Genomic DNA, 26514 nt, shown 5'->3' with positions numbered 1-26514 from the left:
CGAATAGTTGGGGAGACACGACACTTACTCACCTGCTGTCACCAGCGTTTGCCACGTAAAGCTTCCCCAATAAATACACCACCACAAGGGCTGTGCAGCCACCAGAAATATTATACACGGTCCTCTCTCGTTCTATTTGCAAATCCTATGGGAAAAGAGAACAAGATTTATAAAGAGACCACTGCAATTAATGTTTTAGAAAATGAAGATTCCCCTAAAAAAAAAAGAAATAGTCTTTCTTAAACTGCATGTCTCATTGGCTTTCTTTACTGTTGCAGCTACGGCCCCATGGTCAGGGAGAAGAATGGAAAGTGAAGTAGTACATCGTACTTAAGATACAAAGATGCTAAGGAAAAAATCAGGACGAGACTGTAAAACATCAGGCACCAAGGAACAAATGGTAACTTTGAGAGATGCAAGTGAATTTGCTATGGAAAAAGCACAATGAAGGCAAAGATAAATGTAGCTTAATAACAGCTACCTGGTGGTATAATTGGAGAGTGCTTTACATAGACAGCAAATAATTAATGAGACCTAGCTATGACATGATGAACTACCTGGCTCTCCAAAACCGGTGTTAGGAGTGCAGAGCATATGCCTTTACAAACAGTGGCAAGACACACTCATGCCACAAGGCTACCCTTCCGAAACACAGGGGAACGGGTGGATGCTAAACTTATTAAAGGGGTGGGTGGGGGGAAGGCCACTAGAACAGCATTTAATGAAAAATACTAGGTATTCACAGACTTTCAGGATGAACTACAGTATTGAACTCTCAGTCTCATCTCACTGCTTTTAAGACGTCCTGAAAAGACTTAACTTTTATGCATATGCACAGGCCCAAGTTTAAGGAGGTACACACCTACTCAAATAGGTCTTCCTGTGTTTAGTTTCCAACTCATTCTGACCGTAAGAAACATTACATATAAAAAACCAGCCCTCCTGCTTATTAAAAGTGGAGAACACAAGTCACATCTGTCATCAACAATCAATCAAGCCCAGGAATGAAACAACACATAAATATATGCATACATATATATATACACACACACATATATATAGTCCCAGGAAAGGTTGGAGAACATAAAAGACACAAGTAAATGAGCTATTTTCCAATACTCCGTACGTTTTAGACAAAAACTGAAGTACATGCCAATGAATTCATTCTGCTGCCTCTTAGCTTAGTTTGGGGTAATAACACAGCATGTTATAAATTACCCTCCTCTCCTGTGTCCAGAATCAAATCCAATTTCAAACTGGTCTTTCCTTGTAATACTGGATTCAAACTGGGAGCATCATTTAACATTGCTATTGCAAGTACTGGCAGACCTTTTCAGCCAAACCCTGCCTACTTATATGTGTTTTTTATTATGAACACATTTGTTTGCCTCTGTGTGTGTGCATACACACACTGAGCTATACTTCAGCCATTTTCATATTTGCACTGAGGAAGAAACAGCTCAAATTGTCCACGCCTTGGGGTATGGGATTTAGAGCTTTATTTTAGAGCTAAATTTATTTGAGGAAAAGCACCACAACAAATGCAAACCATGACAGCTGCAATTTGATTGAAAATCTGCAGAGTTGGAGGAGACCAGGGACTGCGCTTTGTTTCCTACGAATCTGAGGAGGGAGGTGACCCGGGGCAGCAGTGGGGATGCTCAGCAGCGCTCGGGATGCTCAGCAGCACTCACCCACCGTCCCGAGCAGAGGTGTCTGTGGCAAATAAGGTGACTTCTCGCTGGCCGGTGTACATAGGGCCCGATCCCATTTGTGCCATGAATGCAGCACTGAGGCGGGCGGTGTGGCGGGGGCAGCCAGAACCACCAGCGCTGCCCGACAAGGCCATCCTCTGCCGCACATGGGAACTGCACTCTGCTGCCGGGAGATGGAGGGATTTTACCGATGGCTCTTCTTCACCCTTGCTCTCCTTGACTTGTGGTTTTCCTTTTTCTCCCCCCCCCCGCCTTTTTTTTTTTCTTTTTCTTTTTTTTTAAAGGGGTGAGAACCAGAAGGAACACACCTCCAAGCTAAAAATCAAATCTCACAGAAACCTTTGGTCACAGACGTGGGCCTGTTACAAATGCCACTTTATCTAATCTTGCTGTAGAGAAGCCGATTTTTCTCCCCATGGTTTCTATGTATTTTTAAATTAAACTGAAAAGAACAGTTCAAAGGAAGCAGACGTTTCTAACCATCAAAATAATTTAAACTTACAAATACTACAGTGGATTTTCCAGACACTGCCCAGAATTTTAAAAAACCTTCATCTCCGCAGTTCAGAGTATCCTCTGAGACCTTCAAACAATGTACAATTCCTCAGCTGGTTTCAGCTCCATCATATGTACACTTTGCAAGTGCTAGAATGCCTAAATCAAAATTTATTTATTTCAATCGGCAGAATTCAGAAGCATCTATTATAGGAGAGAAGATGGATAATCCTTAGGGCCCCGTTTTCAGAGTTTCCTTGACTTAAACTAGATCTGTGTACTGGATTTTTTGGAATCATTGCTGTTCATGGGCTCATCTATCTAGCTGTTGTTCAGAACTTGAACTTACTACCATAACTTGCCAGAGTACATTCAGCACCATGTTTAATTTGATATTACATACTTCACTTGACATTTCATTTTTTCAGGGGAGGAAAGAAGGGGTAAGCTTTCCTATAAGTTCAACAAGATTTGAGAGGAAAAATAAACCAAAATAAAATAAAGCCCACCATCGCCACTAAGTTAGTCTGATGTAGAGACACTGTCGTTTAATGAAATACTTTATAACAGTGCTGCTGGGAGAGTACTGCATCACAAACAAAGGCAGAAACACCAGAACACCTCTGAAGTCTTTACAGGTATAAAGGAGCTCACTCTAGACAAAGATTAGATATTGGGTACAAATTTTTCACTACAAGGGTGGTGAGACACTGGAGCAGGTTGCCGAGGGAAGTTGTGGATGAACACCTCCAGGGATGGGGCAAGACCAGGCTGGATGGGGCTGTGAGCAACCTGGTCTAGTGGGAGGTGTCCCTGCCCATGGCACGGGGGTTGGAACTAGGTGATATTTAAGGTCCCTTCCAACCCAAACCACTCTATGATTCTGTGTAGCGGCAGGCACGAGCAGGGTGCCCACAAGGCTTGCCTCACGCCTGGTCATGCTGGTCCCTCTTCCCCAGGTGAGGGAACGCAGGGAGGATGGAGCAAAGTCTGCAGAGGACACCACGAAGCGCCATGGGGTACGTTTCCAGAGCAGGTGACGGAGAGCAGGGGTTGCTTTCTCCACCGATTACAGAAGCTGCCCGAGGACAACACGTCAGCCCTGGGACAGACCATCCCCACCATCCTGACCCCTTAGGTCTCCTCACTGCCCTGCCTCGCTAAGGCTCAGACCTGGCCTTCCCACAGCAAGAGCAGCAGGTTAAATCACGCCAATTAACAATCTTTCCCGAAAAAACAAACAAAAAAACCCCACCAACAACAAAACACAAAAGGAGGATCACGCCGGGAAAGCCATCACCATCCGCTCCGCCGGAGGCTGCCGGGCCCCCGCACGGCGGCTTGCTCCTGCCACCTGGTGGAGAGCCCGCGGAGGGGCGCGGGGGGCTGCGGGGACGCGGATTTGCCTCCCGCCGGTCCGCACCCACGCGTGTCGGGCAGGCGGGGCCGGCGGGCCACCGGCCAGCGGCAGCCGCCCGCCCGCAGCCCGGGCACGGGGAGAGAGCACGGCAAGCGTGGCGGCACAGAAAGCGCCCGGCAGCCACAGCCCGTGCCGAGATTTAGAAACTTAGGACCTTGAAAACCGGAGTGGGTACATTGGTCAAATTGCAGTATCATCATTACAAGTTACCATACTGCAACAACAACTAAAATAACTATTTTTCATCTATATCCGTCCTCTAAGCAGGGGCCTTTCCTCCAGGAGATCTTGCTATGACAGAAGGCAGCTTTACTCCCTACACACAGAATATCAAGTACCTGCTTAAAAAAAAAAAGACAACAACAATTGTGTTTCAGAAAGCATAAAGTCAAAATTAACTCCTTAATCTGCTTTACCTCTGTCAAAATGGAGGTATCTCTGGAGATATTCAAAACCTGCCAGGATGTGTCCCTGTCCAACCTGCTCTAGGTGAACCTGCTCTGGCAGGGGCGTTGGTCTAGATGATCTCCAAAGGCCCTTTCCACCCCTTACCGTTCTGTGAAAAAGACATCAAAATGCCCATACCACTGTTTCAACCCTCCTTCTTTCTATTGGCTATATAATCTGAGGAAGCTTTTCAAAAGGAAAAGCACACAACATATATTGCTTTCTCCAGATAGTCCAAATTAAAAATAGCACCAGTCTTGTAAAAGCAACTGTCTAGATTTCATCTGTGTCAAAAAAGAACTCATAGAAGAAAATCAATGTATACAAACTTATACCTTCCAATAAATCATACAGATAGTTCTGTGCCATTTTTCCCATCCAATATTAAATGGAGTTCAGTGTGGAATAGGTGCTCTCTTCCCTTCACCTGTCTTTAAAATACGTACTACGCCGCATACACATACAGAAGGTTAAATACAGGGAAGGGATTATAGTTTGATGTTCTATCCAGTACAGAAGAGCCCTTGGAAACATCCCACCTGGCTCCTAGAACTGAATCTATAGATGCAAATCTTAATTTTAAGAGATGAAAATTAGAGGATTTGATTTATGATACCTTCAGAACTTGAGTTTATTGATTTCCACTTAGCTGGAATAATTGTGATCACTGACAATTACTGACATTAAGCATTTTTTATTTTTTAAACAGGACAGTCAATTATCTGAGAATATAACACAGAAGCTTGCTAATCCCAGTTCCAACACAATGTGAGAGCACCATCTAGAAGTACTTCAAAAAGGGGACACCTTAATTGTTAATTTTTTAAGTTAGGCAATGACTTGGTCTGTGTCAGCTTTCCACAGTGTTTTACTGGGTGTAGCTCTCAGACAAGCACTGTCCAAAAGAAATCACACCCAATAACGAAAACATAATTTTAAAAAGCCTTTTGAAAGGGGTGAATTGCATTTTATTTGAGACTTGAGGCAAAAACAGGGAGAGCTTAACTAGAATTCAAAAGACAGTTGAGGAAAAAAGTAATGGTATGCAAAATGCTCCCAGGAAATGGGGACAAAACCATCATTAGATAAACCAGTTGGGTTGGACTGTTTAAAAAAAAAAAAAAAAAAACAACACAAAAGTTATCTGTATCTGCTCAGCATTTCACCAGGTTCAAAGGGCTCCTTTGCAGTGCTGGGTGTTTCAGGAAACACCACCAAGAAGTCTGCTGACGTGTCCAGGAAATGTGAGCTTTCACCAAGTGCCAGGAAGAACGATACACTCTGCTGGCACAAACCCTCCTGCATTATGCACATGTCAACTGCACTGACCTAACTCAACATCCATGGCGTTCCAGTACAAAACAGGGCTGAATAAACAATGTGCTGTGGAAGAGGCCCAAAATCTTCACCCAAAGACTACCAGGAGCATAAGCTAGGAGGAAGTTAGACAGAGGTCAAAGGAAGATCAGTCATTGCAAGAACAGATGAGACTCGGGAGTGTTGATCTTATGAACTGCTCCCTGACACAGACAAAAGAAAATACTCTTCTGCCTAAACCAATTATATGCACAAGACTCCCCCAAGAGCTTAAAGCAGATATAATTATCTACAGCTTTTCTTAATCTGACTGGTTTTGTAAGACTTCCTTTTGATGTAAAACTTAATGCTGAAATTATATTGCACTGTGGTAGACAGTCTTTTATATAGCAAAGACAGACAATGAACTTCAGCCCTCTGATAAAGAGCAAAAGTGGGAATTAAGGTATCTGATCTGTAGCATATGAACAAAGACACAGGGAGGAAAATAAAATATTCTCTGGATTTCAGTTCTGAGAAAGGGACGACAGATTACTGTAATGTACATGGAACACCCAGACATTGTATCTGTAGCGAGTTATCCAGGGTTTCTGCAGCTGTCTATCCATAAAAGTCCTCCCATGCAGTCAGGTGCCTGGACACAAGCTGAGATGGTCTCCTGTGTGAACACCTACCAGAGGTGTGAACTCAAAATAAAGCAAGGCAGTAACAGCCCTGCTCACTCAGATGTGTTCAGGGAAGGTAGTGATGGGTAATGCACATGCTGCTCTTGTAAGAAAGGTAGAGCACTTGAAACAGTCCTTCCTTAACTCTCTTACCTTTGCTTTCCAGTCCCATGAAACTCCATTTCTCATCTCTCCTGCACTTGGAACCAATTTCAACAGGAGAGACAGAGAAAGTCATGTCACGCACTCAGAGCCTGGCACTCCTCTGGCCTGAAAATCGCCCCAACTGAAGCATGAAATCAGTGTTCCTCTCTTTAGCATGCTCCAAGCCCACTAGGGTGCAGTGGATGGGCAGTGTCATCTTTTCCCTTCTTTCTTGACAAAGAAGGGAGCAAGCTAGTCCTCTCTGAAATGGGCACGCTAAACTGACAGGAGGTTTTCATGTGTCCTCCTTTTTCTTTTCAGCTAGCAGAAACTGAGCCCACTAGCCACGGTGCATAAAACTGCTCACACACCCTATGCTGAACGATGCCCAGGCCATGGCTGCGGATCCCACACTTGGAACTACCCACCTAAAAGTCCAAATCCAGTTGGTGGGTCTGTTTGCCTGCACTTCCCTGGGGAGAAAGGACAATCCAGCAAGACAATTGCTATTCAGAATTCCAAGTGAAGCACTACTTTGTTAATAAAAACAACTGTAGTCTCTAATTAGGTGCACGTACTAAACAGAATTCACATGTATCAGGAAAAACAATAATTGAATGCTTCTTTTCAGACAACAAATAAAACCTCTGGGAAACACTCATTTGTTCAAAAACCTTCTGCTCAAGTAACAGGCTTTTCTAAAAACAAAACAAAAAATAAAAAAAAAGAACAAGATCAGATCTCCCAAGACCTGATCCACATGTATTCACTGGCAGGCCTGCCTGACAAGAATTATTTTTAATAATATGGAGAAGTGGAGGGGAAAGGTGCGTAGCAGCTCCATCAATTAAAAAAGAGAAAAAACAGCCTTCCACAGGGAAATTGATGGATATTCTGTTTCCATAGGGTCATGATTTCCTCCCAGTTGCTTATGCTGTACACAAGTCAAGTAGGTGACAGGACCATACTTCATGTCCCACTCACCCACACCCAACCTGCCTCAGTCCAGAGCTGCCCACACTCTCTACAGTCACTGCTGTGCTTTATAAGCCACCCCAACACTAACACGAACTACAGGTCATTGGAACAAGGATGCTGCCTCTCATCCATGTCCCTGATGTGACCTTCTATGACCCGTTCATGTAGCTGTGGGCAACACAAACAAGGGTCTGTGGTGCAAGGAATGCTGAGAGCCTTTGTGGCTGCTTTGGTAGGGTGATGAGGTTTTGTAAAGTGCATGTCCATACATACACCCTTATGACAACAGCCAATGCTGAAATCTGCTACTGTGAGGCAATACTAATTTTTATCTTGAAAAAGGAGGGGGGAAAAATAAAAAAGAAAAAGAGCCCAAAGCTTCTAAGAGTCAAGTAACCCACAAATGTGAGTGGTGTTGCCTGGGAGTTAAGATGCAGTTCCTGCCTCACAGGGATGTACCAGGTAAGCTGTTGAGGCTGTTAAATAATTCTGTCCACATTCAGATGGTGTTTAAGTAGGGGAAAGAAAAAAAATTGAAAACTATCTCTAAATGTTCATCTTCTCCAGGCCATGTGATTAATTAATGTATGTAACAAGGACATCAGAGCCCTGAGATATACGTACCATTTCCTTGAATGCACTTTCTATGGCCCCAATAACCAGGCACTCATGTGGGATCTTCTTCTCAGTGAAGAAGCGTGTTGGAGGGGTGCTGGGCGAGCCTGGGGCCCCCACACCACCACGCAGGGAGGCTGCCCGCGTCAGCGTCCTGCTGTTGGTGGCTGGGTTGTCAGGCTCCTCTCCCAGGCAGGTGGGTGGGAGGACGGCCGTGTTCCTCAGGATGTCCACGATCTCCCGCAGCTGCTCCAGGATATGGTGCTGCAGCAGTTTGGAAGCGACCACAGCTGCCCCTGACCCAGCATGTCCATCAAACAAGGACCAGTAGTAGAGGTTGATCCCATCTGCGTCCTGGAGGGGAAGAATTGGAAGGAAAAGAGATGGTCAGTGTTACACAGCCATGAGTGAGGTGATTGAGCAGCTAGTGGCACAGGACAGCAGGTAACTTTCCCAGAGGTAACCTTCTTTCTGAAATGGAGAAATACTCACTGTGTTAGTTCAGCTCTAGCAGGAAGGAGATGCTTATTGTTGCCACACCCCCCCACCATTTTTTTTTCTTTTCGTTAACCTCCTCAAATAAAAAAAAAAAAAAAAAAGCTGAACTTGTCATCTTTCTTACCTTACAGCCATCACAGCATGCACTGACCAAGCACAGCTACCGCTGTGAGACTAAGTTAATTTCCTAATGACTGTGTAGATCAGAGGAAAAGCATTTGAAAATAACGTAATTGGTAAGTGATGGACCTACCACCATGGAGACCAAAATTCTACACAAGAGAGCCCCCAATATTTCCATGACAGTAAGTCATGACAGTGACATTCCATTAGGCATTAGATGAAGTGCCTCAGTTTGACATCTAGTATCAAGACATGATTCCCACCTCCATGACTGGCAGATAAGGTCCATCCATGCTGGCAGATGGGACAGCTCAGGTTTTCCCTGCCTGTGCCAGCCCAGGAACCAGCACAGCGCAAAGGTCCTCAAGGATGGCAGACACAAGGGGGATCAGCTGCACTCCACCCATGCTAGCTTACACATTCACTGCCTAGCTCTTCCCAGTCCTCTGAAAAGTTTCCTGTACAGTACTGGAGTTACATACCCTCTGATCAGAAGAGCCATGCAAATGTCTTAGTACAGCTCTTGACATAATTGTATGCTTTTAGATCTTATATTTTAGCTCAACTCCTAGCATGCTGGTCAGCACAACCACTCTCATATGGGCAGAGTACCCAGAAAAAGTAATTTTGTAGACCTCATTATTAAAATTAAGGTATATGTGGTAACATTTGTTCAGCAGTTATTGATCAACGATATGATTTTCAAGTATTTCTGCTCCACACAGTCTCCTCTGGTTGGTGTAAGTGAGTTCCACTATTGCTCCGATTTGACCAGAAACCATGTTTCTGTGGTGGGGCGGCCTATCACTTAGATAGGGCCTGTTAAACCAGGGCTGGAGGCAGATTAAGTTCTGGGGAGCGCAAGTTCTGATCTGCCTGAAAAATACCAAGGAGCCATACCCTAGATAACCTCAAGTTTTTTTGGAGAAATTCACCTAAAAATCCTCAGGGAAGCATTTAAGGCATAACAATACCTGTCTTTGCATGATAGCATATTTGGCAGCAGCATGTGGAAAGAGTCTTTCCAGTTTCTCCTTTCCCTTCTGTTTTTTCTTAATCCTGCACCTTCTCCCAGCTATGCTGGAACAACTGTTCACCCTGCGAGTCAGATGTGGAAGGACTAATACAGACTTTGAAAGAAATCATTTTGCAAGGGACAGGAGCCAGACAATACTATCGCAGAACACCTCATGCTAAGAAAGCGTAACTTAGATCTCACTGCAATCAAAGAACTTAAGAATTATATCTGCATGTCATGCTGACTGTGGTTTAATTTAGGATGACAGATGTGATTTGCTTCATTCACCTGAGCACTGCTGCTGTACGCAACAGATCAGCATATAGTCTAGGCACCACCTGCATCCCAGCACCTCATGCCCAAAGCACTGCTTATTTCAAATTTATGGACAGGGCTCTGAACTGCAGCTCCTTCTACTATCTTGCTGTTCAGCTGCTCCACAAAGGAACCAACCACTGGCTGCAGGACATGGCAGACAAGTTGGAGTAAGAACACCATGAACTGTCATTTGCAGATCCAAAAGGCATCATTTCACTGCTGCCCTGAGCTACAAAATCCAGAACCTAATGCAAAATGTCTCTTTTAGCAACATGTATATAGACCATCACTACAAGTTCATGCTGTTCAAAGGGCAGAATTAATTGCTGAATGAGCATTATTACTTATAATTTACTTTGTTGAAATGCACATTTAAAAGCCTTGATTAAAAAAATTACATAAAAGTGTTCGGGTTTTTTTTAGCTAATAGCATTGCTGCTGTAGTAAAGTTCAAACATATTCTTAACCAATGTATTAACAATATAGTCATCTACATGGTGGAGAGTTCCTCCAAGAGAAGGAATTCAGCAGTCTATTGTGCACTCTGCATTTCATTACTGAAATTCTGAGAAAAGACAGTATTGTCCTCCAGTACTGGATTACTTACCACAGGAAGGATCATACAGGATACATCCTATAATGGTGGAAAACCCAACAAATGTACACATTTCCAAATGCAGCTCCTTAGTCAGACCCACCCACTTACTCAGTCTGGTAAATTCACCAAAAAACCCATTCTGAAACTTCAGCCCCAAAGGCATGACTGGCAGTTGTGCTAGCTTGCTCTGGGCTCAGAATCCCTCCAAGTTCACACAACAGTTGGCTGTAAAACTCTGCTTAAGCCATTTTTAACAGGTAACAGGATTATTGACTAAAAAACTTTTTTGTAAAAACAGATTACTACTCATGCAAAAGGTAAAGTATTTTGCCAACAGAAACAAGTACCCCAAAGTGACAGTATTTCAGGTGAAAACTGAAACCATTTATTCAAAACGGCAACACTGTGCCTCCTGGGAGTTGTAGATCAAACTACTTCTGCTCCCATTCTTCTCTTAGGGTTTGGCTCCCTGGCCAAAATCTACCTTGTGATGCACCATGGATAATGCTTCCACTGTTTATGTCCTCGTGCCATTTGATAGGTGCTACTCCTTTGGAGATGTGCTGCCTTTGAGGCAAAAAACAAAGACATTACACCTCTGACTGAAATGGAAATATTTTACCTTCCACCTAGAGGAAGAAGGTATTTTGGCATTGCCTTCTCCCTGTCCCCAAACTATAACAGAAACTTCGAATTAAGAACAAGATTAACCAACCCGCCTTCTTAAGTTTTCAAAAGAAACCAACAAAACAATCCCACCAAAGTCTGTATTAGAGCTTTTCAGAGGGCAAAAGGAGAACTGTTGTTAACACAACTCACTCTTATTATTACGAGCATGGCACTGAATACGTCCTACACTGAACAAGCCTCATGTGAACTTGGTAGTCAAATAAGGTGCTATCGGAGACCAGAAAGCTCTAAAACAGACCAGAACAATGGTCCATGACAAAAAGTGAAATTGAAATGTTTCTACTCATTTCCTCTAATCCAATGGACAGCACAAATTAGGACACAGAATCTCACACGGAAGTGTTCAAGGCTAGGTTGGATGGGGCTTTGAACCACCCTGGTCTAGTGGGAGGTGTCCCTGCACATGGCAGGGGGATTGGACCTAAATGATCTTTAAGGTCACTTCCAACCTAAACCATTCTATGATTCTATGACATGGGCCTGAGCTGTATTCTTGGGCTGTCACTGACATGAACACAGCATGGCCACATCAGCTATGGTGGTTCTTCTAGAGTTCACTGATCTTGTCCTTTCTGGACTAGCATTTCTTAAACATGAGGGTGTTCCTACCAGTTCAGCTTAGTTCAGACATCTACACTGCACACCTCCAAGACAGTTCTCTAAATTGCCCTTGTACTCAGCAGAGAGGAAGAAAAACCCTGCACTTTCAGACTACGCTCATCTCATTCCCAAGTAGATTTATTTCTGCCTATCAACTGCAGAAGTACCCTAGATAACCGAGAGGTCTGTATCACAAGAACGTACAGTCAGAGGAGATGACTACCACAACACTGCTCTTATACACACATTCTGCATGAGATGCTCTAGAGCCTTAAATTCATTTGGGATCTGCAGCCATTACTGTAACCTAAATAATAGTCTCCAAAAGCTTCTATGTATTCCTACAAAGCTTCATTTACTTTTGAACTAGCAAAGATAGTATAACCATGAATAACCTATTAGCTGTCTGAAAAAGGAAGAAACAAATTCCTTTCCCCCACTTTGAGAATAAAAACGGCTCCTCCATTTCAAAGAAACGTATTCTCCAAAACCATACCAATTCAGCAAGAATTAAATTTATGGTGCAAAGAAAGCAGTGACTCAGAGAATGAACAAGGGCTGGCAGTTAGGGCACACAGACAAGACAAAATGCACCAATGTCCATGCTTTTCCTCCCACAGCTGAGATGACCTCTGTAGCCACCACGCAATTACCTATTTTGGTGTGCGTATGCATGGCTGTTCTCTGTCTTTTGCATTTGGGAGCTTGAACTTCTTCCCAAAAGTACTTATATTCTTCAAACTCTTAGAGAACAAGACAGGTATTTCTACTAGCACTGGCTGTATTCTGTCAAAACCAGTCTTTCAAATATCAATCTCCATCTGTTTTTTTTAACTGGACAGAGGCCTCAAGTGGGAGTATGATCAGTCAACAAAGTGATTTATTTTAGATTTTCTTTCAAAAGATTCAGATTTAACAACTTTATGAATAGCTACCAGATACACGAAGAGCAAACAAAGCCTTCACTGCACTGGCCTTACAAGTCATTTCCAGAATGTACCAGGAAATTTAATAAGCTTCAGGTTCCTCAATTGCTGACCTAGCTTTCAGGAAGGTTCAGCAGTCTCCTGGGTTTTGTAATTGTAAAATATAATTAACACATGCAAAGTTTCGGGTCAAGCAATGGATAAGAAATCATGACAGAAAACATAAATAAATATACACACACACACATAATTGGAGCTCAGTTATAGAAAAAAAAAAAAGGGCAGCCTTAGCAATATATAGCAATCAATTTGGGACAAATTTTTCAGGGAAGCTAGACAGTGGTCCTACATTGCAAACCTTCAGATTTTTTTTTTATTAAGCTAATTACAAACAGGCAAATGAATCATGTTGCTACTAATGATTTATTCTGAAAACCACAACCCACACTGACTATTATTGTTCCAAATATGAACTATATTCACAAAATGCACTAGAGCGCATCTTTAGTTCTCATAAAATCTGAACTGGGTGGGCAACTGCCACCCCATCCTCAGAGAAAAGCCTCCTCATGTTACTGATAATATGCTCAGCTACCCACGGTAGGCAACCAGCCTTGTGTCACACAAAACAAATTCTCCGTCCCATCTTTGTGGCAAAGAAAACTGCAGAATTAATAATTATGTATCCTCACATTACAATGGCAATTAATAATGCATCACATTAAGTCCTGCAACCTGACTGTCACTATGACAATATCCTGACACAGGATTCTCATTTCACTCACGGATGTCTCCAGTATTTGTCATCAAGGTACCCCACAGTTAAAGGCATTTAAAAATCGTACCAGCGAAAAAGCTGCACAATTTAAAGTGAATACTCCTGAGTAGGGACAGAGGATAAATATGATGAATCAAGCAACAGTGGAGGGAGGGAGGGGGGGAGGGGGAAGGGGACAGAATTTAGGGTTGAATTTGTAGAGTCTTTCCTTTCACTGCTCTGCTCAGTTTATCACCCACCCTTTCAAGAAAAGAACCATATTTATGCTCTTTAACAGATTTCCTTGGATTTTTGTGTGCGTCAGGGCTAAAAATTGTTTACTTCTCCATCTCCCCATTTCTGGCCCACCATCTTCTTCTCACCCCTGAAAGCTCTGTGGAGTCCACCCGCAGAGTAAAGAACATGAGAGCGGCGCCCATCCCGTGTGGGCAACCCGCAGATCTCCAACTCCCTTATGCTGCCTTGCCGAAGCACAGGGCTGCATCGATGGGGTTAGCAATAAACAACAATAATCAACACAACCTCAGGTGCAGCTGCCATTTAAGTTTCACAGACTTCCCAGAAAGCAGGGTAAAAGCAAGATGGCATGTGGCCTTCTCAAGGATTCTGTGGAAAAAAAGAAAAGTCTGAGGACTTTTGAACTTTTGAATGAAACAGACTCTGTTAAATCAAGAGCCCAGCTTAAGTTCCAGATCCTATTTCCCTTGTGCTCCACGCTTAAAAAAAACCTAAACAAGAACAGCAGAAATCTTCCTTTTCATCAGATAAACATCAATCAACTGCTTCCCTCATCCCTTCTTCCTTCAATATATCTACAAGGTGCTTTGCCACTCAGAGACAATTTCAGATCATGTGTTACAGTGGGATTTCCCTATGAGGCATTTACAGTATTCAGCCTCTGGCTCTCTTACTTAATACTTGCCAGGACAATATTATACCATTCACTGGAGTGTCTCAAGCCTGTATTTCTACATTCTATTGATGTAGATTAAGTTGCACCCTCATCACATTTAACACCAAACTCATATGCTCCTTAAAAAATATATTTGCTAACAATGCTATGTGAGGGCAAAACACAGTATTATGCTTCACAGTATAAAAATATGAAAACATAAAAAATATGACACATTACAGAAACGTGTACATCTTTTTTTCCCCCTTTTAGATATATTCAACCAGCAAAAATATCCTATGAATTGCTAGTATAAGACTGCCGTCCAGTAGAAAACTTCTTTCAGAGATATGCTGTCTGTTTTGGGAAAATATATTACAAATTTAAATTCACAAGCTGTGGTGTAATAACGTGGTAGAATAGGTTTTACACAGCTAAATAATGGGTACTATAGCACTCAGTCAAATGTCACTTAGAGAACAGAAGGAAATCTGTAGATAAGAAGAGAACACATAAAGAACACGCTAACAAGTAGCACGAAAATAGTATACTATATTACACAGATCAGCTGGCTCCTCACTTCAGATATTATGCTCACTTCTGGTCAAAATATGTCAGAAATAGAAGAAAGAACAGAAGATCTGAAATAAAAATGCTTCTCTCAAGAAGCTTGAAAGGGAGTGGCTGTTCATTCCAAAAATTGAGATGAAAGATACACAGTCAAAGTAGGAAATACACTAGTGAAGAGAGGAAGAGAAAACAGAAGATTCTGTGAGATACTCTATGTAACACAGGGTAACTGGATATTTAACAAGGCCGAAAATCATTAAGTTTAAAATGGATATAAAAACAGCTTTCAAAAATATGCAGTCTGTTTATAGACCCTACCATTACAATACCGTAACAGTATGATAACCATAATGATGCATACTATCACGGCTAGTGAAGAGAGCTTTCCAATAATGAAATAGTTTTAGATCCCTGTATTTTTAATGCAATCTAAACATATTAACTATGTAACATTTGGAAAAAAGTTCCTTCTGAGGAAGATGATTAACCATGCAATATAGTATATATAACATAGCTTGCCTTTGCTGTTGAGAAGCATTTGATACTAGTCAAAGCTGGAAGCTAACTGGATTTCGTGAAGCAATGCTACAAAGCTTTCTATGCCCCATGCATGCCCCCAAAATATGAAAAAAATAGGCAAATTCACTACAGCCACATTCACCCACATCCCAGATGCAGAGGCCCAGATGTAGGCCTGGCATTTAAACGTGATGTCAGACCAAAGCTAGTACCTCTGCACAGCACCAGGATGTGTCTACCCAGGCTGGTGTCTGCACAGGGGTCTTTACAGTGTCCTGTGTACATGACAGTGATGCCCTTTGTGTCAAACAAACCCATCACCTGGACCAACCACACCATTGCTTATCTTGATGCATTTTATGTACATGAACAAGTACCGTGGCCAAATGCCTGCTTCATTAAAGCTAATTAATGCATATGAAAATTAAATATACTCATTGAACCAAGCATCTGCATGAGCCAACAGCAGACAGTTGCATGGATTTTCTAGGAAAGACTTTTTAAAACATACAGAGATGAGGAGGGACTCTATCAGGGAGTGTAGCGATAGGACAAGGGGTAAACTGAAAGAGGGGAGATCTAGACTAGATATTAGGAAGAAATTCTTTACTGTGAGGGTGGCGAGACACTCGAACAGGTTGCCCAGGGAAGTTGTGGATGCCCCATCCCTGGAGGTGTTCAAGGCCAGGCTGGATGGGGCTTCGAGCAACCTGGTCGAGTGGGAGGTGTCCCTGCCCATGGCAGGGGCGTTGGAACTCAATGATCATTAAGGTCCCTTCCAACCCAAACCATTCTACGATTCTATAGACTATTAAAACAAATTCTGTTTTGCCTTGCATGACTGTACACAGAACTCCTAGTTCCAGCAAAAAAAGGGCACAAGTGTTTATCCAGGAATGTGCAAATATGGACTTAAAAATCATGACTGTCTGCATACAGTGAGGAATATCAGCACACAGGAACTGGGGCAGGAGATTTAAGGAAAGATTTGAAAGAGGAAAGAACAGGGCTATTTGCAAACCTGGAAAATGTGTCAGAGTCTGAAAATGTTGCAGCAATAATGAAACATGAAACTGAACAGGAGGAGCAAGAGGTGGGGAGGGACAGTGCAAGAGGAGCGCTTGTGGCTGAGGACCCCTATGTCATCATTGTCATCAGCCCTGCAGTCATCAGGTGTACCAAGCCATGGCGTTTTGGGAGAGAGATTGAAGCAGACTGCTCATCACAACCTGTTTTAAAACAAAATAATAAAAAAAAACAAAACAAAACAAAAAAGGGTACTTACAGTCCACTGAATGACTAATTCTCACTTAGGAAGAACCTGTGTGCTCCCAGCAGCAGAAAGACAGCGTATCCGTATTGTCAGACTCCAACATTCAGATAGGGCATTTAGTGTTACATGGCTAATGTCTGAATTGAACACACACTATCAATTATTGCTGGGGCCTGAGCTCATGCTTAAAAAGCAGATGAAGTAATTAGCCAGGCAGGAAACAAGACAGATGAAGAATAGCAGATGACTGCCAGTAGACAAGTGCATGATGTATATCAGTCTCCACACAAAGAGAGAAGCCATAGTTCACAAAAAAAAAAAAAAAAAAAAAAATCACTGAGTTCAGTGTGCTGGATGACCTTACCCTACCTGCATAAACCAACCTTGGTACACACAATACTGCTTCAGTGAAAGTTTTGGCTGGGATACAGCTAATTTTCTTACTAGCTGCTGGTATAGTGCTGTGTTTTAGCTTTGGGATGAGAATAATGTGATACCATTAATATTTTAGTTGTTGCTAAGCAGTCAAGGACTTTTCAGATTCTCATACAGGCCTGTCAACAAGGAGGCTGGGGCACCCAAGAAGCTGGGATGGGCCACAGCTGGGGCAGCTGGCCCCCAACTGACCAAAGAGATATCCCATTCCATATGATGCCATGCTCAATATATAAAGCTGGGGCAAGAAGGAGGAAGGGGCGATGTTCGGAGTGATGGCATTTGTCTTCCCAAGTAACCATTACGTGTGATGGAACTCTGCTTTCCTGGAGATGGCTGAACACCTGCCTGCTGATGGGAAGCGGTGAATGAATTCCTCATTTTGCTTTGCTTGTGTGCACGGCTTTTCCTCTACTTATTAAACTGTCTTTATCTCAACCCATGAGTTTTCTCACTTTTACTCTTCTGATTCTCTCCCCCATCCTGCCGTGGGGGGAATAAGTAAGGGGCTGTGTGATGCTTAGTTGCTGGCTGGGGTTAAACCACGACAAACTCAAATGACTATCTAACCCTTAATAAAATTGTATGACTGTATGAACAGTGATACTGCTATGCTTACAGTGACCTGTCACTGGACAAGTCAACCACAAACATTAAACTCACAGTATTCTGCAGCAGTAAATTTCTCAGGATCATATTTTCAGAAATGAAACAAAAAGGAAAGTTCAAGGAGTATTCCCTCTCCCTACCTTTAAACTAAAATGTCTTAGATGCAAGGAGCATTTTTCAGTGCAAGAAATCAAAAAATCGAGTAATAGAGCTAAGAAAACAAAAGTTGTGTTCTGTATTTAAGCAGAGATAATTAATGAGGTAACTGAAAATATATGAAACATTCAGTAAACATCTTTTAGTGTCACATTGCCACATCCTTTTACATTTATTTTGTACCTCTCCACTGATGAGATAAAGAAGTCCACTTACCGAATTCTCTTTCAGCTGGAGACCCTCTCCATTAGGCAGCGATGACCTCCGTTTTGTTGAAGAGTTCTTGTTTGGTGTAGAATTAGCGCCTCCAGCTTTCTTCTTGACAAAGAGGACTTCACAGCTGGCTTGATCTTCATTGTGCGTGCTCTTCCCTGCGTTTATTACCCTAAGAAAAAACAAAACAAAAAAAAAAGAAAATAAAAGAAAAGAAGGGACATGGAGTTAACAAAGCACAGAAGCCTCCATCTGTATCTCATATGTAACTCAAGTTGTACGGAACCATAGCCCAGAAGTATTGCAAATACCAACTGAATTAAAATACTTGACTTTCTTACACACATACATATGCACACATACACACGTGCATACTTGTTATGCCACGGGTAGGGGTATAGAAACAAACGTTTCACAGAACTATGTGAATAAGAACGAATGGTATCATAAGCTTATTTTACCCTTAAGCATACCATACTTTCCTTTAAAGGCGCTACTTGATGGTCAAGGCTGATAACAATTATGCCTCCTAGTTGAAACATGAGATCCCCAGTTGCTTTTCTACCTGCCAGCCTCTCTGCCACAGTGAATAATGAATCTGTTGGCTAAAGGTGTGCATTCCGTCAAGTTCCAAGTCTTGCACAAGCAAAATACCTGCTATAAATCTAAAAAGCTGTTACTGCTAAAGGCACAGAAAACTATGCAACTGCTATTAGTCTGTTTAAAGGGCATATATTAGAAATGCTGTTACAGAAATACAAAAGGAAAAGGAATACAAAGAAATACAAAGGAAAGGCTTTGCCTTATATTCCAACATGCAAGTCAAGTTTGCTTGTACCACAGCAACACAGAGAGATACATACTAAATACATCCCTCTAGCACTGCAGAAGAACATAATCCCTGTCCCAAAACCCTCAAACCCTCACACCTCTATCCTACTCGCAGCGTAGAGAGATTTGCACCTCTGCATGATGCAGGCATGCAGAAATCAGCACTAAGAGCTCAGTACAAGCTTTGGGCAGCCAAGGGTATTCCTAAGACTTGCATCACAGCTGCTCATCTTCCTTCTGTCAGTGACGAAGCTGAAATAACAGCTATTCCATTAAAACCCTAACCAGAACTTGGCATTATCCAGGATACTATGGTCACTATCATCTGTCTCAGAACAGCCACGTTCAAACATGTTTTCCATTTCCTGCATGAGAACCTCATCACAAACTGACTAATTTTGCATCAGTTGACACCATGTTCAATAAGACATGTCCTTTGACAGTCCTGGGCTCACACAGGAAGAACCTGGGACCACGCAAGCTGGGACTATGTCTTGTTCCAATCAAGCACAGACGCTGTCACTTTGATGTAACCATGTCTTCTTCCACAAACAGTATCTAACATCACTTCTTTTTACTACAAGGCGTGAGTCGCCTAAAAAGTTGACTGCTGGTCAGAGACAGCCTCGCCACTACTGGACAAACACCGAGTTTTGCGTCAGGCACACTGATGCCTTTAAAAAACAACTGCTGCCTCCCCAGAAAGTAAAGCAGCTAGAAGGCACATCATAATCCTGCTGGGAAGTTCAAGACATACCTGACTTCTGGATCTCTAACATTTTCATTACAGTAAAATTTTGCATAACAGGAAAGCACTTGCTAAAGGTTGTTGAAAAGAAAACAAAAAAAGAAGGAAGATTTGCAGGGGACTCTGCGCCAGCTTGCCTGCTCTTGCTGAAATGTCAATTCTAGGTCAGCCTTGTTGAAAGGTAATATATTCTTTTGAGCAACATGATACCGTGACATGCAAATAACTATTCCTGCCTCTGATTAGAAAAAAGAGACAATCTTACTCTTAAGAAAATGTGCATCCACTACAATTAACTGCTTCCAGAAACTAAAAGTTTCCTTACAGCACCAAATGTCACACACTGCAGTCTGACACCTGTATGCACAACACCACCAGTTGTTTACAAGTATTTCTTGTAAATAAACACCAACTGTGGATAAAATTATTTTGTGAAACACACAGACAGCAGAGATGAAGGAGCATCTAGTTGCAAGGTACCTGTAAGCAGTTTAACCACTCACCCCATGCAGTGCCTAACCTTTGAGCAACCGGAGATCAAACATTGAGATGCAATAAGCTTCTAGTCTGAAAACTCGACATTTTCTTGACATATTGGGAAAAAAATATATTCAGAAATGGGACAGGGGGGAGGGGGAGTACTAATACCAAAGAATTTAAATCAGCTGACCAACACCTCTTCAGTTTGAAATGCTACATGCGTGATTAAAATATTGCAGCAGCACAGAAGCAATGTGCATTTTATCACATAAAGAGCTAATTAATACTCAGTTCAGCTGATCAGTCTCCTCACTGATGCTGTAGCTGTTTGCAACCCCATTTAGAGCTGAAGACAAACAGAGACAAAATTGACTCCTTACAAAAATCACTACCTTCCTTACCGCTCATCATTCCTTACCGAAAAATCAGTCAACACTCAAGTGTTGGAGCTGCTCTGGTTTCTAAGCTTAGTGATGGACTTCAGGACTTGTATGGCAGGAAATGTTCTGATGTGTAAACAGCGTGTTAAGTTACACACAATACGGTATCATTTTATAAAGCTCTTGCCAAGAAAATTTCTCAAGGCACTGAATACATTAGAAAGGCTACAATAACAAAGTGACCTAACAGACTTCCTTGGCAGTCAGCTACCGTGAAACGCCTGGAGTTGAACCTGGGTACCAAACACCTTGCTAGAAGAGGATATGGGTCAAAAGGAACCTGGCAAGACTGAATACTGAAAAGACGTGGGGGTTAGGGAATCAGTATATGTTCCCTCCCAGAATTTCTCCCCAAAATCACAGTTTTCCTCTCACCAGCAGAGGATTAAGTTTATTTTGGAAGACTTGAACTAATCATAATGTCAAAACAGTGCTCATGGGTGCTACCAGGTAATGCAGGGTACCAAAAGGTACCCCTCTCCGGACACGGGTACTCTTCTACCCTTCAAGCCCATCTCACGGGCAAACTTTGGGAAAGGGCTGCAGTGAAGCCCTATGATTTTTAATCTCAAAGCCTGAGCTATGTGTTGGTGCCTGATGCCCAGCACAAGAGCTGGTAACACCTTCTACACAGCTTCTCTCTGTCTTTGCTGTCTTTTGAAATCCCTTTCTCTGTGCAGCTTCTCAAATCCCTCCTCAAGGCAATTCTTTCAGCCAGCTTTCCAATGCTGATTTTACTGTTGTCTTTCCTCCTTGCTTTCACAGACTGTAACTTATCAGGACAAAACCCACATCTAAGCTGCTTATACAAATAACAAAGCAGAACTAACAAGATGTTCATATCTCCAAAAGGTAACTTCAATTAGATCTCTGAAAATTTTTATGGATAACCTACCATCCTCCTCCTTCCATAGAGTAAGTGCCTCAGTTTTCTAAACTTTTCAATTCCCCTTCATATCTCTTTTTCTGCCTTGAAAAATATATTAACCTCCAGTAAAGTGAACAAAATGAGATAAAGCTCTACCTTCTCATGCTTAAGAGAAAAAAACCCAACCCTCTCCCACCAAAAAAACCCCTCCAATCATATAGTTGTCCTCACTTCTATTTTATCATGGATGTAAGTAATAACAACTACATTTGGAGAAGAAATAAAAAAAAAAAAAAGATCGAGGTCTACATAAATCTCTAGCTTTTCACATGTTTTCAAAGGAATTCTTGCCTTGTTTTCCCACCCCACAATTCCTCAAGGAATTGTCTGATTAGACCTATTGATGATCAACTCCTTTCCATCCCTTCCCTCCTCTCCCCCATTACCCATTTATCTCCTATCCAATCTCTTACTAAGTTCAATCCAAATGAGGTATCTAATTTGGATCAGAAGCTACTCTTTCTACAGTATTATCGGTCTCTATTGTGTCAAACACATTGCTCAGTAATAAATAAATAATCCGAAGATTTAGTTCACAGTATAGTAGTGCTAGTAAAAATACACCCTGCTTCGCAAACAGGAGCTTCCTGAAGCCTGCACAGTGAGGTGGTGGGGTTTGGTCACATTTGAAGGTGTATTCGCATCAATCTTGATTGATACTTCAGTACTTTATAAGACTAATCTCTGGCATGTCCTCAGCTAAAAGCAAATCCTTCAGATAGGAGCCAGCTAGTTTATTTGGCTCACAATTAGCATTCTGCTGGTATCTTGCGAGACCCCAAATCCCATCTGAATGAATGGAAATGTAGGTCACACTGTGCTTCTATCCTTCATTCAACAAGCAGAGCTCCGAAACTCCTGGGTCAAGGTCACTGATTACAAAATCCTGAGTTTATCTTAAAAGAACCAAAACAGGCCAGTTGAACAAATCCAAAACAGGTTTGATAGCAGTTTCCTGACAAAAAAAAAAAAAACAAAACACCAAAAACCAAACAAAAGAAAACCACAAAAAACAACTGACCCAAAAAACAGCTCAAGTCTTTCGAAGCATTTCTATTCATCCCTCTAATTTTTCACACTGATATCAGAAAATATACTCTTTGGCTGTTTTACTCCTCCCCATGCTGGGCTCATTAAGATTACGTTAAGTTGTACTTGCTTCAGTGAAAGTTCCAAGCTGTGATGTAGGAATAGAGTTTTGCCCAGGTCTAGATCTCAAATCCTGAAAAAAATTTTCAGAGAATATTGAGGAAAAAAAACCACCAAAAACTCATCCACGTACTTGTATTTTTTAAACTCAGAAGTCTAGCAAAACTTTTTGTGTAACATACCTAAATAAAAATAACAGGTAAAGGCAGAGTGCTCAGCAGAAATTCTGAATGATGCACAACAGCAGCGTGCACAAAATATGCTTTTTGAAATTTAAGGACTAAGAGAGCTGCAAGAGTTTGAGGAATTATGTCACACCAGGAGAAGCGTGGGAACTGGCCACCCGTACACTCTTGACCTGCTCAAGCCAGGAGATAAAACCTGTAAGCAGGGAGCCTGACCCACCCCTTGGTTTAGTTGAGCTGTGGGGTAACTGACAACCACCTGCAGCCATAGAAGGACAGCCCAAATCCTATCTGCTTCTCCCCCCACCCAAGGCCTGGTTCCTCTCCACAGTAGTGGAGAGCATTCCCAGTTCCACCTCCTCTGTAAGGGCTGTTCCGAGGGTCACAGAATCACAGTAGGGGTTGGAAGGGACCTCGTCTAGTCCAAGCCCCCTGCCAAAGCAGGTCCACCTAGAACAGGCTGCACAGGAACGTGTCCAGGTGGGTTTTGAGTGTCTCCAGAGAAGGAGACTCCACCACCTCTCTGGGCAGCATATTCCAGTGCTCTGCCACCCTCAAAGGAAAGAATTTCCTCCTCATGTTTAGGTGGAACTTCTTATATTCAAGTTTGTGCCCATTTCCTGTCAAGACATTCTACACAAGCACTTCCAGAGCAAAGGTCCGGGCATGCTGTGCTTGCACCATGGAGGTTAAGGCTGAGGATGTGTGGATTATCTGTGTAACCCAGAGGATCCGACACTGGAACATCAAAATACCTACAAATGTTTCTAAAAAGAAAAGGGGAGATACAGCAACTTGCATTTGTCGGTGGGGAAGCAGCTGTGCCCAGCAGGAAGCCAGCCTGATAGGAAAGGTCAGCTTAAAGTGGAAGAGGGTGAAAGAAAGAACATGAATTAAAGAACATGAAACCAACTTGCAAGGGCCCAAACGCCTCTCATAAAGCAACAAAAAGTGAAGCCTTAAGCAAGAGACCAGTTGATGATCCCAAGTTGCTGCTTTCTTAGATTTTTTACAAAAAGACGCTGTCAGATGCTTTTCTCCGCAAAGACCCCAACTCTGCTCAAACAAAAGCTAAAAGCCCTATAAGATATTTTTTAAAAATATATATAAAGAAAAGTCATGAAAACAAGCTATCTGCTTAAAAATAATCCACGCTTTTCAAAAAATAAAATAATAATAATAAAAAAAATCTTTCAATCACTAAAGCAAAATTTTTCTTCTGTATCTTTATCTTTCTTCCCCAAGGAAATTTTTTAGCTCCATTATTTATCTAATTAGCAGACATACAATCTTAAGCATTTATTAAACTGTACAACTTGGCACACGCTCCTTTTTTCTCCATTATCAGTTTTAAGATTACTAACAATATCAAAGAGTAATACCACTCATTGGGGAAGTAAACAATTCTTTTTCTAGGAAATACTGACTATATTCAATAAACACAAAAATTAGCAACGTCAACCAAGAGCTGCTTCTGAGATTCTTTATTTACTGTGGATAGAAGTGACTTTCTGCGATTCTGGCACACACAAAGTTTCTGAAATAAAAGTATTATCAACCTTCCTGCTGTTCAAAAGGTGAAAAAAGAATAATGGCAAAATGTCATGCCCTAACCACACGCCTCCCCACACCAAACCAACAAAACCCCCCACCCCGATGCAGTTGCCTTACATGCTTGGAGCAAAAATTTAGCCACAGCAGAAAATTAATCCAGAGCCCATTAGCTGACGTGAAAGAGTTGCTTGCACGATGTCCTGCAGGATGTCTTTACTTGTGGAAACCACTCTCACTTGATCTATAAACCCTTCAGCTTGTAAACCCCAAGCAAACACAAAAGCTCTTCATCTCCTCCTTAAGGCTTAGGAAAAAGGAGGTAGACAAAAGCAGATATATCCATAAGCAATTTGTGGTTTATTGCAATTTTCCATTTAAGGCTAGGGGTTCAGAGTAGCAATGGGCACCCGTGCTTGTTTTGACATTGAATAAATCAATTCATCAGGCAGCACAGAGCCCTTCTCCCTGCCTCCCCGCCCCAGCTGCTCAGAGGACCTCCAGCCAGCTCCCTCCTCATTCCAGCTGTGGGACACACACGCTACCCACAGCTGTGAGTATGATGCCAGCTTGCATCCAACCCAACAAATAGCACAGAAGTAACCCAGCTGAATGAACACCATACCTATAAACAACAGACAGTACGTTCCTACAGTTTTGCGTTACAATTTCAACAGTCTTAGAATCATGATTAAAGACACTGTGAAAAAACCCTTTCATACAAGTATTGCTGGCTTTTCTTCCCCCTCCCATCCTTTTCTGTTCCCTTAATGGATTAGGATGTGAGTGGATGCCACTGCCTTTTCTGTGACATCTCATTTATAGTCTTAGATTTCCAGGTAGGTGGCTGTTTCCCCCTGTTCACCCACACAAGATTTATTTCTGCGCTGGGAATCGACTTAAAAGAGATTTCCTCCTGGCTGTTCACCTCCTCCCGCAGATGAATGGTGAGGAGCAGCTTTTCAAGCAGCCTAAACAGTTTCATTCATTCACTACCGTAACTGTCGTATCGCTCACATCAAAACCAGAACACCCACTAGTATTGTCCACTGCGGGCAGAAACTGAAGCCATCCCTGAATTGCTTCTTTAAATCCATGGGGTTGAATAAAACCCTCGTTTTATTAACTGAGGAGGAACTGAATGTTTAGCCATAAAGATGAGTCTTGCAGTGATCCAGTGTGAATATATGGTTTCTCATACCAGCAATCACACTGGTATACTGGGCCAAGTTCACTTTAGGACCCAGCTAGAAGCTACTACACCTGCCAAGCTGATAAGGACTAAATACGGGATTCAAATAGGCAAGACCCAAAAATGGAATACCATTTATGCTGAAAATTTAAAATACATTAAAGAAGTCAAAAACAATGCGAGAAAGAGTTCTAAAAAAATTCTGCCACAAATTCAGAGCAAATGAACATAAACTGGTTACACAACTTGTCTTTGGACTGAAGTCGATCACATCTTGGAAAGGAGAGTCCACTCCGACATTATTTGTGTGCACTTCCCAAAATGCTATAGCATGGCATAGCATCCAGCTACACTTTCCAAAAAAGATGAAATACTACGCGGCTACAAGGAACAAGACAGCTGTAGATCACAGTAATGGAGCAAGCTCTATGATCACTACACAGGGATGAGCAGCTCTTTTTGACAATTAGCATGCAGGTATTACATGAGAAAAGCAATGGATAGTGAGCCCAGAGCAGATGCTGAGCCAGACTGGTGGGACACAAATGTGGTTAACCATGATCTCACCTCAGGGCTGAGCAACCTCAGCCACAGCTCGCGTTACCAATTGTCAAGTTTTCCTTCCTCACTCCTGTAGTAGCTATCAGCACTGGGTGAGAAGAGGCTGCAAAAGCAAAGATGAACTTGACACTATAAGAGAGAACCACCACTTCCTTCCCAAAAGCAATTGCAAAGAGAGACTGGTCACACTGCTCATAGTCCTACCTAAAGCAACTGCCCATCTGACTAAAGCTTGCTGAAAAAACTAAGCAACAGACCTGGAGAATAATGGGGACAAATAACTTCATGTTGACCAGTATCCTTCTAGTCCAAATTCCACTGACACATTGTCTTGCACCTTTTTCTTCTTCTCCTTAATAGGTGAATTTTCAAATAAGTAATGTCCTGCTGATCTGAGAAAAATAGGTCTGAACTTATTTCTATGATATACAGGAAGA

At 42.2% G+C, this 26514-nt stretch overlaps 1 protein-coding gene across 1 annotated transcript in view; it reads right to left on the bottom strand.

Annotated features, from left to right (window-relative positions):
• The window catches only part of PPM1H (protein phosphatase, Mg2+/Mn2+ dependent 1H), a 138010-nt gene that overhangs the window by 52857 nt on the left and 58639 nt on the right, over window positions 1–26514 (bottom strand). Inside the window, exons 2-4 of the mRNA XM_074168322.1 lie at window positions 18016–18184; window positions 7806–8150; window positions 33–145 (exon numbers count right to left, since the gene is read on the bottom strand). Coding sequence (XP_074024423.1) covers window positions 33–145; window positions 7806–8150; window positions 18016–18184 — 627 coding nt within the window. The remainder of the gene's footprint in view (window positions 1–32; window positions 146–7805; window positions 8151–18015; window positions 18185–26514) is intronic.

The sequence above is a fragment of the Numenius arquata genome, chromosome 2 (genome assembly GCF_964106895.1).
Source record: "Numenius arquata chromosome 2, bNumArq3.hap1.1, whole genome shotgun sequence".
NCBI lineage: Eukaryota > Metazoa > Chordata > Aves > Charadriiformes > Scolopacidae > Numenius > Numenius arquata.
The sequence above is the reverse complement of the archived record's forward strand: the minus strand, read 5'-3'. Positions and strand labels throughout refer to the sequence as shown.